The following is a 14077-nucleotide window of genomic DNA, read 5'->3' as shown; positions in this document are numbered from 1 at the left end:
TTTATTAGCATGTCAGATGTGATCCCCTTTAACCCCCTCCGACCTCTCGTAACGTCAGGCGCAATTTCATGTACTAAAATATCCCTCAATATACTAAATGAAAAGAGTGGAGTCCAAAACTTGAGGGAGGCGACATCTTTCCATTATACTTCTCTCTCGGTTTTGGACCCACTCCTGGTTTTGACTTCCAAATACTGAAGCAAAATCCTGATCAATAAACAGCCATGTGAAAGGGGCCTAAAGGGCCTTTTACACCGGCCGATAATGCGAGCGCCGATCAACAAGACATCGTTGATCGGCGCACGTTTGCTCCTGTCACACGGAGCTATGGATGGGGACGAGCGCTCGTTAATCCGATCACTCGTCCCTATATGTTATGATCATGTCGTCAGCGCGTCTCCCTGTTTACACGTTATGATCATGTCTGCCCGATAATCGCCCAGTGTGAACAAGACGTTTGTAATATAGTAAGAAATGGCATTTCCATGGGGCACATTCTGGAAGTGTTTACTAGCACATGTCTGAAGGCCACCAGCAGCTTGGGATGGAGATGTCATCTAGCTTTCCCTAATAATCTAGAAAAACACCTTCCACCGCTCACCTCTCCCTGGCTAAAGATGGGTGTAGATGTAAAGTTACCCCCTCTGAGCGATCCAACAAACACTCTCATATATCAGTCTTTTGAAGTGAATGGGGCTGAGCTGCAATACAACACACAACCTGTGGACAGGTGTGGTGCTGTTTTTGGAAAAAAGCCGCCATGTTTTCTTACTCCTGGACAACCACGGACCAATAATCCCTTTCGTATGGGATCAGCACGGGTCTGTGCCAGATGAATGACGCTACTTGTTAGCAGTTCTTCGCTCCGGCTTAGTGAGGGGTCCTGAGCGAGAGATCGTTTAAACCATATGCGACAGTACTAGCTCACAAATATTTGTATATTAGGTAGATACTTTCTAGGTAAGCCTAAAAGAATATCATCTATGGAATGAAACAATATTCCCACCATGAAGCTGTCAGATGTTCTGTAGATGACATCACTTTATATCTGCAGGGGACAATTATATCTCTGTCTGCTGCAGGCGGAGATTCTACAGAACTTGGAAACGTCATCTTATGGCACAGCTTCGGCTATGAACGGCTATTTCAGTGCCATTTACCATGTTCCTCCCCCCGTAACGTTGCGGTGAAAGGTCTCCATTCATGCATGGCCAGGTGAAACGAGAATGATGCTCATCACAGCAATGAACGCGTCCTGACCTGGCTGAGGAGCCAAGTGGTCGATCTACAGATCTTGGTGCATTGGGGCAGAACCTGAAGAAGACAGGTAGAAGATGCGCCAAATTTACTACACACCGTGTGATAGATTTGCCACTTCTTGATAGACATGTTAGATACTTTTGCCTAAATTACACCACCTCTTTTTGGCTTCCTTAAGACCAGTATTTCGTGCAAAAAATTGTGCCGCACGTCATGAATAAATTTGGCCTTTTTTTTTTGTGTAACAAACCATGCGGCATGGCATGAATTCTGGTGCATTTGCCATAGTCAATATGTCCCAATGTTCTTTTAATACAAGAGGGATAGTGTGCACTACAAAAATCAACACCAGAAATAATTCGAGTGCAAAATTTGGTAAAACTTAAGGCCCTTTTACACCGGCCGGTAATCAGCCGGTGCAGCAAGCGCCAATCAATGAGACATCGTTGATTGGCGCTCGTTTGCTCCCGTCACATGGAGCTATGGATGGAGACGAGTGGTCGTTACTCTGATCGCTCGTCCCCATACATTATTATCATGGCGGCAGCGCGTCTCCCTGTTTACTTTTTTAAAACGATATGACCAACAGATGAACGAGGGTTTGCTCGTTCATCTGCTGATAGTTCCCCTGTTTACACAGGGCAATTATCGGCAATGCGCGTTCTATGAACCCTCGTCTGCCCGGTGTCAGATCTGTAGTGTTCAGCGATGTAGTCTGACCTGTTCTGTATAATATGCCTCCAGAGGCCCTTGTCTGCTGCCTGACGAGCAATACTGTTAGATTAGCGACAAGGTTTTCATGGCCTTCCTTTTACGTGCTGAAAGATTTCTCCAATATCATAAAATCATTCACTACTAAAGAAAGAAAAAAGTATTCACCGCTGGACCTTTATATTGAATTGGTTAAAGATGTATTTTAGGACGAACATCTACGGATAAAGGTGTACGAGGGAGTGTCAGTGGTGGTTGTCTAGTGAGTGTGAATGAGAATCCAAAATGTATTTTGGTCAAGAAATAATTGGAAAAATTATTTGGTGGAGAAGGACATGGTCTCCCCTCCTTGTATTTTGTGGTGTCGGAATAATTGTATGTAATGGCACTTGGTCAGTTGAGAAGGAAGCCCTAAAAAAAAATAAAAAAAATAAAAATCGATTCACAGCAGAGGCAAGACTGAGGCATGGATAAACTCCAAAAGGGCGATATCTGCGAGATGCGGCAAAAAAACCTGCGGCATGTGCCCCTAGTGCCCAGGCCTAATATCACCACCGGCAGACAGATTGTGATACGGAGACCTGCTGAACAGAGCTGGTTCTACAACAAGATCACAGTTCTGACACTCGGGCATCTCAGTAAGAAAACTGGAAGTGCGAAGCTCCAAGCCGATGATATGACCTAGAAGTGCTTAGAGGTTCTAGATTACAGTATATTTCAAAGTGAATCTCCAATTTTTGCCCAAAAAGGTGAATTTGTTAGCCCCTTTGGTTCTGTTGGAGAGTGGGAATCCAGAACGAACTCAGTAGTACCAAAAAAAAAAGGCAAGATAAAAAGGAGCGGACAGGTTTTTTTCCCCTCTACATGGCAGGAATGCTAAACAGAACAGGACGTGTTGTTGCGGAGAGTCCATGTCTTTAAGGCCGGATTCACACCAGCGTGTTCGGTCCGTGATATACAGCATTTTCCGAACCGAACACAGTGCAGGGAGCCGGGCTCCTAGCATCATAGTTATATACGATGCTAGGAGTCCCTGCCTCTCTGCAGGACAACTGTCCCGTACTGTAATCATGTTTTCAGTACGGACAGTAGTTCCACGGAGAGGCAGGGACTCCTAGCGTCGTACATAACTATGATGCTAGGAGCCCGGCTCCCTGCACTGAGTTCGGTCCGGGTAATACTGCCGGCATACAGTCTGTATGTCAGAGAACGAACACGCTGGTGTGAATCCGGCCTAACAGCACTGGTGACATACTTTGATATTTTGGGGGTGGGGAAGGCAATGCTGAGGACCATGGGACTGGCTCCAAGGTAGCGTGCAACTTTTTTTCCCCATAGGAAAAACATTGAACACAAAGAAGCAACGGCCCTTAGAAGATCAGAACAAGCAGGATATGTCATCACTGCAGAAACAAAGCAACGAACACACAGCAAGACTAAATCGCTACTGCATTATACAGTGCTATGGGCTGTTGGCTATTATTATAATTAGTCATACCATCTATTAATGTCGTATACAAAAGAATTGCCTGGCAGGCTTGAAAGCGAAGCCCTGGCATAACGCCCAGGGGAACCTCTGCTTATAAATGCATTTCCAGCAACCATCGAATATATGGATGCTAGCAGAAAACCGGCACCTACATTCTGTAAACGGACATTGGAGAGAGGCTGCCAGGCTGTGCCAATGGGCATAACAGTCCATCTCTTCTCACTAGCTAGAAGACACGGGCACCAGAAATGGTGACGTCATACATTACCGCTACTGCCAGGATAAGCTTTCCCCGTGCCTGTCTTCTACATCAGATATGGGAGGTGATAAGTTAGTCATTGATCTCCAATCTATGGCCTTGCAAAACTACAACTCCCAGCATGCCACGACAGGCGTAGTTGGAGATCATGGTGGATTAGGCAATAATATATTAGCAGCGCTTCATGAACTGGATTAGGGAGTTGTATGACGACTAGATGCCTACTAGAAAATCAGCAGGAGCTGCACGGATAATAACCGGCCGGGGATGACAGACTTCACGGCTGCACTGCAGGTATCGTCAGCGGAATACAAGGGCCGTTTATGTCAGCTTGTCGTCTGCAATGTTCAGCTGTCACATTCCTTAATACAGTATTTAAAGGGACTAAAACACGGAGCTCCCCTGTAAGTACGAGATGAGCAGTATGTGATGCCGTCTGTGACAGCAGCTCTGAGCAGTAAGATACGGCAGAGAGGAAACCGGACCATTACACAATACATATCCGCGGAGAAGGGGCGCACACAGGCTTGTGATGAGCAGTGGGGTGCAGGGGAGACCACAGGAGGCGGGGGAGGGGTGTGCGGTACGTACCGGAGTTCCGTACACAAGTCTCTCTTCACTTCCTTATAACCCGTAGATGCTAGGTCTCCGAGAGCTGAGGACCTTTGATGATGTCACGGTCATGTGATCAGTCACATGAGGGGCGGGGTGAAGCGCTCTAGCCAGGAGAGCCCGCCAATGGCGTTTATCAGATACGTTCTGTCGTGTCTGGAGAAAACAACCTGTACATGCTGGGACTTCTAGTCCTCTTCTGGTATACAGCCCCTGTTGTATATGCACAGGCTAGACATGCTGGGACTTCTAGTCCTCTTCTGGTATACAGCCCCTGTTGTATATGCACAGCCTAGACACGCTGGGACTTCTAGTCCTCTTCTGGTATACAGCCCCTGTTGTATATGCACAGCCTAGACATGCTGGGACTTCTAGTCCTCTTCTGGTATACAGCCCCTGTTGTATATACACAGCCTAGACATGCTGGGACTTCTAGTCCTCTTCTGGTATACGGCCCCTGTTGTATATGCACAGCCTAGACATGCTGGGACTTCTAGTCCTCTTCTGGTATACAGCCCCTGTTGTATATACACAGCCTAGACATGCTGGGACTTCTAGTCCTCTTCTGGTATACATCCTCTGTTGTATATACACAGCCTAGACATGCTGGGACTTCTAGTCCTCTTCTGGTATACAGCCCCTGTTGTATATGCACAGGCTAGACATGCTGGGACTTCTAGTCCTCCTCTGGTATACAACCCCTGTTGTATATGCACAGGCTAGACATGCTGGGACTTCTAGTCCTCTGGTATACAGCCCCTGTTGTATATGCACAGCCTAGACATGCTGGGACTTCTAGTCCTCTTCTGGTATACAGCCCCTGTTGTATATGCACAGGCTAGACATGCTGGGACTTCTAGTCCTCTTCTGGTATACAGCCCCTGTTGTATATGCACAGCCTAGACATGCTGGGACTTCTAGTCCTCTTCTGGTATACAGCCTCTGTTGTATATACACAGCCTAGACATGCTGGGACTTCTAGTCCTCCTCTGGTATACAGCCTCTGTTGTATATACACAGCCTAGACACGCTGGGACTTCTAGTCCTCTTCTGGTATACAGCCTCTGTTGTATATACACAGCCTAGACATGCTGGGACTTCTAGTCCTCTTCTGGTATACAGCCCCTGTTGTATATGTACAGGCTAGACATGCTGGGACTTCTAGTCCTCTTCTGGTATACAGCCCCTGTTGTATATGCACAGGCTAGACACGCTGGGACTTCTAGTCCTCCTCTGGTATACAACCCCTGTTGTATATGCACAGGCTAGACACGCTGGGACTTCTAGTCCTCCTCTGGTATACAACCCCTGTTGTATATGCACAGGCTAGACACGCTGGGACTTCTAGTCCTCCTCTGGTATACAGCCCCTGTTGTATATGCACAGCCTAGACACGCTGGGACTTCTAGTCCTCTTCTGGTATACAGCCCCTGTTGTATATGCACAGGCTAGACACGCTGGGACTTCTAGTCCTCTTCTGGTATACAGCCCCTGTTGTATATACACAGCCTAGACACGCTGGGACTTCTAGTCCTCTTCTGGTATACAGCCCCTGTTGTATATACACAGCCTAGACACGCTGGGACTTCTAGTCCTCTTCTGGTATACAGCCCCTGTTGTATATACACAGCCTAGACACGCTGGGACTTCTAGTCCTCCTCTGGTATACAGCCCCTGTTGTATATACACAGCCTAGACACGCTGGGACTTCTAGTCCTCTTCTGGTATACAGCCCCTGTTGTATATACACAGCCTAGACATGCTGGGACTTCTAGTCCTCTTCTGGTATACAGCCCCTGTTGTATATGCACAGGCTAGACACGCTGGGACTTCTAGTCCTCCTCTGGTATACAACCCCTGTTGTATATGCACAGGCTAGACACGCTGGGACTTCTAGTCCTCCTCTGGTATACAACCCCTGTTGTATATGCACAGGCTAGACACGCTGGGACTTCTAGTCCTCCTCTGGTATACAGCCCCTGTTGTATATGCACAGCCTAGACACGCTGGGACTTCTAGTCCTCTTCTGGTATACAGCCCCTGTTGTATATGCACAGGCTAGACACGCTGGGACTTCTAGTCCTCTTCTGGTATACAGCCCCTGTTGTATATACACAGCCTAGACACGCTGGGACTTCTAGTCCTCTTCTGGTATACAGCCCCTGTTGTATATACACAGCCTAGACACGCTGGGACTTCTAGTCCTCTTCTGGTATACAGCCCCTGTTGTATATACACAGCCTAGACACGCTGGGACTTCTAGTCCTCCTCTGGTATACAGCCCCTGTTGTATATACACAGCCTAGACACGCTGGGACTTCTAGTCCTCTTCTGGTATACAGCCCCTGTTGTATATACACAGCCTAGACATGCTGGGACTTCTAGTCCTCTTCTGGTATACAGCCCCTGTTGTATATACACAGCCTAGACATGCTGGGACTTCTAGTCCTCTTCTGGTATACAGCCCCTGTTGTATATGCACAGCCTAGACATGCTGGGACTTCTAGTCCTCTTCTGGTATACAGCCCCTGTTGTATATGCACAGGCTAGACATGCTGGGACTTCTAGTCCTCTTCTGGTATACAGCCCCTGTTGTATATGCACAGGCTAGACACGCTGGGACTTCTAGTCCTCCTCTGGTATACAGCCCCTGTTGTATATGCACAGCCTAGACACGCTGGGACTTCTAGTCCTCTTCTGGTATACAGCCCCTGTTGTATATGCACAGGCTAGACACGCTGGGACTTCTAGTCCTCTTCTGGTATACAGCCCCTGTTGTATATACACAGCCTAGACACGCTGGGACTTCTAGTCCTCTTCTGGTATACAGCCCCTGTTGTATATACACAGCCTAGACATGCTGGGACTTCTAGTCCTCCTCTGGTATACAGCCCCTGTTGTATATACACAGACTAGACATGCTGGGACTTCTAGTCCTCCTCTGGTATACAGCCCCTGTTGTATATACACAGCCTAGACATGCTGGGACTTCTAGTCCTCTTCTGGTATACAGCCCCTGTTGTATATACACAGCCTAGACATGCTGGGACTTCTAGTCCTCTTCTGGTATACAGCCCCTGTTGTATATACACAGCCTAGACATGCTGGGACTTCTAGTCCTCTTCTGGTATACAGCCTCTGTTGTATATACACAGCCTAGACATGCTGGCACTTCTAGTTCTCTCCCATATACAATGTCCCAGTACCCAGTGAATATCTACAGCATGGACATGCTGGGACTTCCAGTTCCTTCCCCTCATACGTCCCTGAATCTCATGACCTTTCCCCTTTTGAATATGGTATAAGCTTAAAACAAAGCCAGTTTGGACCTCAGATTCCAGAAAACTAGCATAAATGTAAATCAGTCTCTTCGTGTTTCAATTCTTCACTATTTTTAAGATCTCTGTTTGCTGTCAGTAAATATGAAAGGCTGAAAACCCGTCCTGACCAAGTTCTTCTCATACAGCCACGAGGGGCTCATCTAGAGAGAAGAGCAGAGGGGAGTAGATGGCTGTAACGCTACGGATCTATACCTGAAGACCCCTGGAGTACAGGGAACTCATTACAGCACATTTAGCAATATTGTTGAAGGAAATACGCCAAAATGGCGCACACGGCATGATATTTTGCCTTAATGTCGTACCTCTATAATGTGGCGCAATTTTTGTCTATGACCTTTTTATGCATGTTTTCTAAAATTGTCAAAGTTGTCACAGAAAACACTTGACATAGAGCAAGTGGTTCAGACATTTGGTGCTGGCAACTTTATCTGTGCCATGCTACATGAAACTATCCTGCTGCAAATGGCCATTAGATGATGGGTAGAGTAGTGATAAAGGGGCGCACACATTCAGGGCTGATTCTAGCTTATATGCTGCCTGAGGCGAAAATTAAAATAGTGTCCCCCCAAATCTTGATTGACATCACTAGCAGCCTGGACAGTTTTCTATGACGCTAGGAGCCCGGCTACCTGCACTGTGTTCGGTCCGGGTAACACTGCCGACATACGGTCCGTATATCACGGACTGAATATAACGACACGATCCTCTGTCTCCAGGACGGATGCGCTGTGTACTTTTACACAGCATATCCGCCTTGTGTGTCCTTAAGGTATGTTCACACGCAAAACAAAAAAACGGCTGTAAAATACGGAGCTGTTTTCAAGGGAAAACTGCCTCTGATTTACAGACGTTTTTTATGCATCAGGCGTTTTTTACGGCCGTTTTTGGAGCTGTTTTTCTATTGACACAATGAAAAACAGCTCAAGAAGTGACGTGCACTTCTTTTTACAGGGTGTTTTTTTATGCGCCGTTTGTAAACAAAACGCCCCGTCGGAACGAAACGCCGGTTTTCCCATTGAAATCAATGGACAGATGTTTGGAGGCTTTCAGCTTCCATTTATAAGCCGTTTTTCGAGGCGTTTACGCCCCGGAAAACGGCTGAAAATAAGCCGTGTGAACATTCCCTTAGGGTATGAGCACAGCAGGCGGAATCAGGACGAATACGCTGCGTAAAGCTACATAGTGTATCCGCCCTGGTAACCACAGGGAACTCCATCCGAAAAGACGCGTCACCATGACGGGTAAGTTTAAACAGTTTTTTTTATTATTGCTGCGGGATTTCCGCAGCGGACATGGTGCCCGATAAACCGCACTTCAATTTGGTGCAGCTTTTCGGACGGAATTGACTGCGGCTACCAAGTCGGATACATTGTGTAGTTTTACGCAGGATATTTGTCCTGATTCTGCCTAGTGTGTTTCCACCCTAATGGTTTGTGCTGTGGGTGCAGCATGCGTCCTTTGTGGTACGTGTACCGCACCTCGAGAAACACAGGTTTAATGCAAACAATCAGATGGTAACAACAAGTGTTCCAGGCTATTACCGACGGTTTGTGCCTAACTGCCAGTAAAGCAGCTCCTTTGTCTGTAATACAAACCGATGCATCAGAGGTTGGGTTATGGTCTGTCATGTCTCAGGAAATTAATGGAGAAGAGCATCCAGTCATGTACATGAGCAGAAAACTCCACTCATGTGAGAAAAATTACTCTATTGTAGAAAGAGAGTGTCTGGCAATCAAGTGGGCACTAGACTCTTTAAGATATTACTTGCTTGGCAGAAAGTTCAGGCTTGTATCAGACCATCAACCATTGAAGTGGATGAGTCAAAATAAGGGAAATAATGCTAGGGTGACACGTTGATTCCTAGCATTACAGGACTTTGATTTTGTGGGGGAACATAAATTACATGTAAATGCAGATGCACTGTCAAGGGTCCACTGGTGGCAGCAGGTGCCAAGCCCCTCGGCTTTTGGCAGAGGGGGGGATATGTAAACAATGAGTGGGTAAAGTAGTTGATGGGGGATATGTTTCATTGAGGCTTCTTGTCTCAGTAATGTAAGTAACTGGAGTTTGGGTCCTGGTTTTATTGGTGAATGAATATGTAAGAAGGTCGCTCCATACTCCATGTCTGGTGTTGTCTACCTGATCCTGGAGTCCAGGTGTGTCCAGAGAGACTAAGGGTATGTGCACACGGTAGCTGGCTTTTACGTCTGAAAAGACAGACTGTTTTCAGGAGAAAACAGCTGCCTCGTTTCAGTCGTAAATGCTCCTCCTCGCATTTTGCGAGGCTTCTCTGACAGCCGTAAATTTTGAGCTGCTCTTCATTGAGTTCAATGAAGAACGGCTCAAATTACGTCTGAAAGAAGTGTCCTGCACTTCTTTTGACGAGGCTGTACTTTTACGCGTCGTCGTTAGACAGCTGTCAAACGACGACGCGTAAATGACAGGTCGTCTGCACAGTACGTCGGCAAACCCATTCAAATGAATGGGCAGATGTTTGCCGACGTATTGTAGCCCTATTTTCAGACGTAAAACGAGGCATAATACGCGTCGTTTACGTCTGAAAATAGGTTGTGTGAACCCAGCCTAATAAACGCGACTGCCAGAGAGCAGTGTGTGCAGAAAGACCAGACTGGGAGTGCAAAGCCTGAATTTACCAGGGTGCAAAGAGCAAGCACATATGAACTGAACCTACAAGTCTTGGTGAGAAGCCCTGAACTTGAGTTGTGTGTTCTCCTGAAACTAAGGACCTTTTATTTTCTACATTTCCTGCTAAAGCGAAGCCTGTTTAATTACTGTCTGTGACTGCACAATAAACTCTGGACAACTGTATGTGTAAATCTGCCTGATTGGCTACAAGACTGACTGGAAGGTCCCGTTTTACTATATATATATATATATACACACACACAGGCCGGATTCACACGAGCATGGGCGTTTTGCACGTGCAAAAGGTGTACATAACAGCTCCGTGTGTTAGCAGCGTATGATGCGTGATTTTCGCGCAGCCGCCATCATTATGACACTGTATGTTTGCATGTGGTGCTTTTCTGTTTTTATTCATAGTTTTTACTGCTGTTGCGCGTCACACGGAAGTGCTTCCGTGTGCTGCGCGTGATTTTCACGCACCCACTGACTTCAATGGGTGCGTTATGCGCGAAAAACGCACAAATTTAGGACATGGTGTGAATTTTACGCAGCGGACTCACGCTACATGAAAATCACTGACTGTCTGAATGGCCCCATTGACTAACATAGGTCCGTGCGACCTGCGTGAAAATCACACGCGTTGCACGGACGTATTACACGTTCGTCTGAATAAGCCCTTAGGTCCAGTATTATTTGGACAGTGACACAATCTTCATGATTTGGGCTCCGCTGCCACCACATTGGATTTGAAATGAAACAACTGAGATGTAATTCAAGTGGAAACTTTCAGGTTTAATTCAAGGGGTTGAACAAAAACATCCTGTGAAACGTTTAGGAATTGCAACCATTTTTCTACACAGCCGCCTTATTTCAGGGGCTCAAAAGTAATTGGACAAATTAACATTATCATAAATAAAATGTTTTGTTTTTTTTAATACTTTGTAGAGAATCCTTTGCAGGCAATGACTGCCTGAAGTCTGGAACCCACGGACATCACCAAACGCTGGGTTTCCTCCTTTGTGATGCTTTGCCCGGCCTTTACTGCAGCGTCTTCTGTTGTTGCTTGTTTGTGGGTCTTTCTGCTTAAGTTTTGTCTTCAGCAAGTGAAATGCAGCTCGATCGGAGCAGAAAGTAAATCCCTGAACACTTCAGAATTCATCCGGCTGCTTCTGTCTTCAGTCACATCATCAATAAACACTAGTGACCCAGTGCCTTTGGCAGCCATGCATGCCCATGCCATCACACTGCCCCCACCATGCCATCACACTGCCCCCACCATGCCATCACACTGTCTCCACCATGTTTTACAGAGGATGTGGTGTGCTTTGGATCATGAGCCGTTCCAAGCCTTCTCCATACTTTCTTCCTCCCATTATTCTGGTCAAGTTGATTTTAGTTTCATGCTGTTCCAGAACTGGGCGGCTTCTTTACATGTTGTTTGGCAAAGTCTAATCTGGCCTTTCTTTTTTTGAGGCTGATTTAATGGTTTGCACCTTGTGGTGAGGCCTCTGTATTTGCGCTAATGAGTATTTTTGTTTTTTCAAGAATGTACCAAACTGTTGCTTTGGCCACTCCTAACATTTGTGCTATCTCTCTGATGGATTTCTTCATTTTTTTTCAGCCTAACGATGGTCTGTTTTCACTTGCATTGAGCGCTTCTTTGACCTCATGTTGTGGGTTCACAGCAACAGATTCCAAATGCAAATGCCGCACCTGGAATCAACTCCAGACCTTTTACCTGCTGAATTGATGATGAATTAACGCGGGAATAGCCCATGCAGCCCATCAAAATAGCTTTTGAGTTAATTGTTCAATTTCCTTTGGTCCCTTGAAAAAGAGGCAGCTACATATTAAAGAGCAGTAATTCCTAAACCCTTCCTCAAATTAGGATGTGAATACCCTCAGGCTGGATTCACACGAGCATGTTCGGTCCGTAAAGGACGGAACGTATTTTGGCCGCAAGTCCCGGACCGAACACACTGCAGGGAGCCGGGCTCCTAGCATCATAGTTATGTACGATGCTAGGCGTCCCTGCCTCGCTGCGGGACAACTGTCCCGTACTGTAATCATGTTTTCAGTACGGGACAGTAGTTCCACAGAGAGGCAGGGACTCCTAGCGTCGTACATAACTATGATGCTGGGAGTCTGGCTCCCTGCAGTGTGTTCGGTCCGGGACTTGCGTCCGAAATACGTTCCTTCCTTTACGGACCGAACATGCTCGTGTGAATCCAGCCTCAAATTAAAGCTGGGAACCTGTCACCAGCATTTCACCTATTGAACGCTACTCACCCCTCGCCGGCCGCTGCCGTCAAAAGTTCATTGCCGTTATCCCCTCTACTAAACTCCTCCTCTAACCGTAAATAACGGTCTGCAAACATTTTGCACCTTTTATGGTAATAATCCGGCAGTCTCGTTCGTCCCTCTTCTTATGCCCGCCCACGGCCGCTAGCTGGCCCGCATGAATGACGAAATCTCGCCTGAGAGAGCGCGCATGCTCCCGTCATATATTGTCCGACACCCTTCCCTGCTTCACCAGGACTCCAATCTAGTTACTGTGCATGCGCCGCTTTGGTGTCCCGTTATGCGCTCGCACCAAAACAGGATATCGTTGCAAAAGCGCAGGATTTCGTGTGTCCTGGTTTGAGCTGTTAATCAAAAGTAAGGAGTCGGGGTTAACTCGGAAAGGCTTACGGAATGAAGATATGACTCTTTTCTGTTCATTAGCATACGATGCGGGAACACTAAAAAACGGAATACTAAAGTGGAATGATATTCCACCCACTTACACCAGGTATGAAATGATGGTGACAGGTTCTCTTTAAGCCCATATTGATTTATATAACTGTATATTCAATGTCTTAGTAAACAGCTAAAAGTCTATCGTGTATGATACGGTCTGCTGGGGTCATGTATCTAAGCCTATCATGTATAATACTGTCTGCTGAGACAATGCATCCAATTCTATCCAGTGGTGTAGCTATAGGAGCCTTAGTCTTAGCATATATATATATATTTTGTGCACTGGGGCATAGTCATGCTTGTTCCCACAAAGTTGGAAGCTACAATTGTCCAAAATGTCTTGGTATACTAGAGAATTGTAACGTCTATGGCCATGGCCTGTCGTTCTGACTTACCCCTCGACGGCCGTGGCCATCTGACTTGTGTGCAGCGTCGTCCTCCTGTGAGGCGCCGGCACTCACTTCCGGATACCGAGACTGTCTCCGGTCTGAAAGGGCCAGTGTGCGCATATTGCAGGAAGTCTGCAATCTAGCCCAGGATACTCTGCGCTATAAAAGGGGCTCTGCCCTCTTGTTCCTTGCCAGAGGTTTGTTTGTTTCCAGAAGTTTGTCGTGCTAATGGTCTCCTAGTGTCTTCCAGTTTCCCAGTGTACCCTGTTCCTGTATCCTGTTTCCGTGCAATCCTGTTCTAGTGCCGTGCTGAGCTGTTGCCGTATTGTGCTGTGTTCCACGCCTGTTCTGCTGTGCCACACCTGACGTCTACCCGCCGCCTGGTCCCAGACGTGTCTGCCTTGCTGCTGTCTACGTTGCCTCAGGTATCCTCTCTGAACTATTGACTCTGTACTTTACCTGTTTGGCCAGCTGCCATCCCGCTACGGCCCACTGGGTCCACACCCCGCATCGTGACAAGCGTTAAGATTTCCCTTCACTGGAACTAAGGAGCCTAGGCCAACCCCTGAAAAATAATCCCATAGTATTATGCCTCCTCCACCAAACTTTACAGTTGGCACAAAGCAGTCAG

General features: G+C 46.8%; 1 protein-coding gene across 6 annotated transcripts in view; it reads right to left on the bottom strand.

Annotated features, from left to right (window-relative positions):
• Positions 1 to 4412, bottom strand: part of PRPSAP1 (phosphoribosyl pyrophosphate synthetase associated protein 1) — a 29594-nt gene extending 25182 nt beyond the window's left edge. The window contains exon 1 of one of the 6 annotated variants that reach the window (XM_075845989.1): positions 4311 to 4412. Coding sequence is in view for 1 of the 6 variants with exons in the window: in XM_075845988.1 (XP_075702103.1) it covers positions 1161 to 1209 (49 nt within the window). In the remaining 5 variants the exon portion in view is untranslated. Of the gene's footprint in view, positions 1 to 1160; positions 1336 to 3728; positions 3744 to 3944; positions 4133 to 4310 lie in introns of those variants that run through there. The other 5 variants (XM_075845992.1, XM_075845990.1, XM_075845991.1 and 2 more) reach the window with 5 other exon arrangements.
• Positions 4413 to 14077: the final 9665 nt, after the last annotated feature.

The sequence above is a fragment of the Rhinoderma darwinii genome, chromosome 13 (assembly GCF_050947455.1).
Source record: "Rhinoderma darwinii isolate aRhiDar2 chromosome 13, aRhiDar2.hap1, whole genome shotgun sequence".
Lineage (NCBI taxonomy): Eukaryota > Metazoa > Chordata > Amphibia > Anura > Rhinodermatidae > Rhinoderma > Rhinoderma darwinii.
This window is presented reverse-complemented; position numbering and strand designations above follow the sequence as displayed.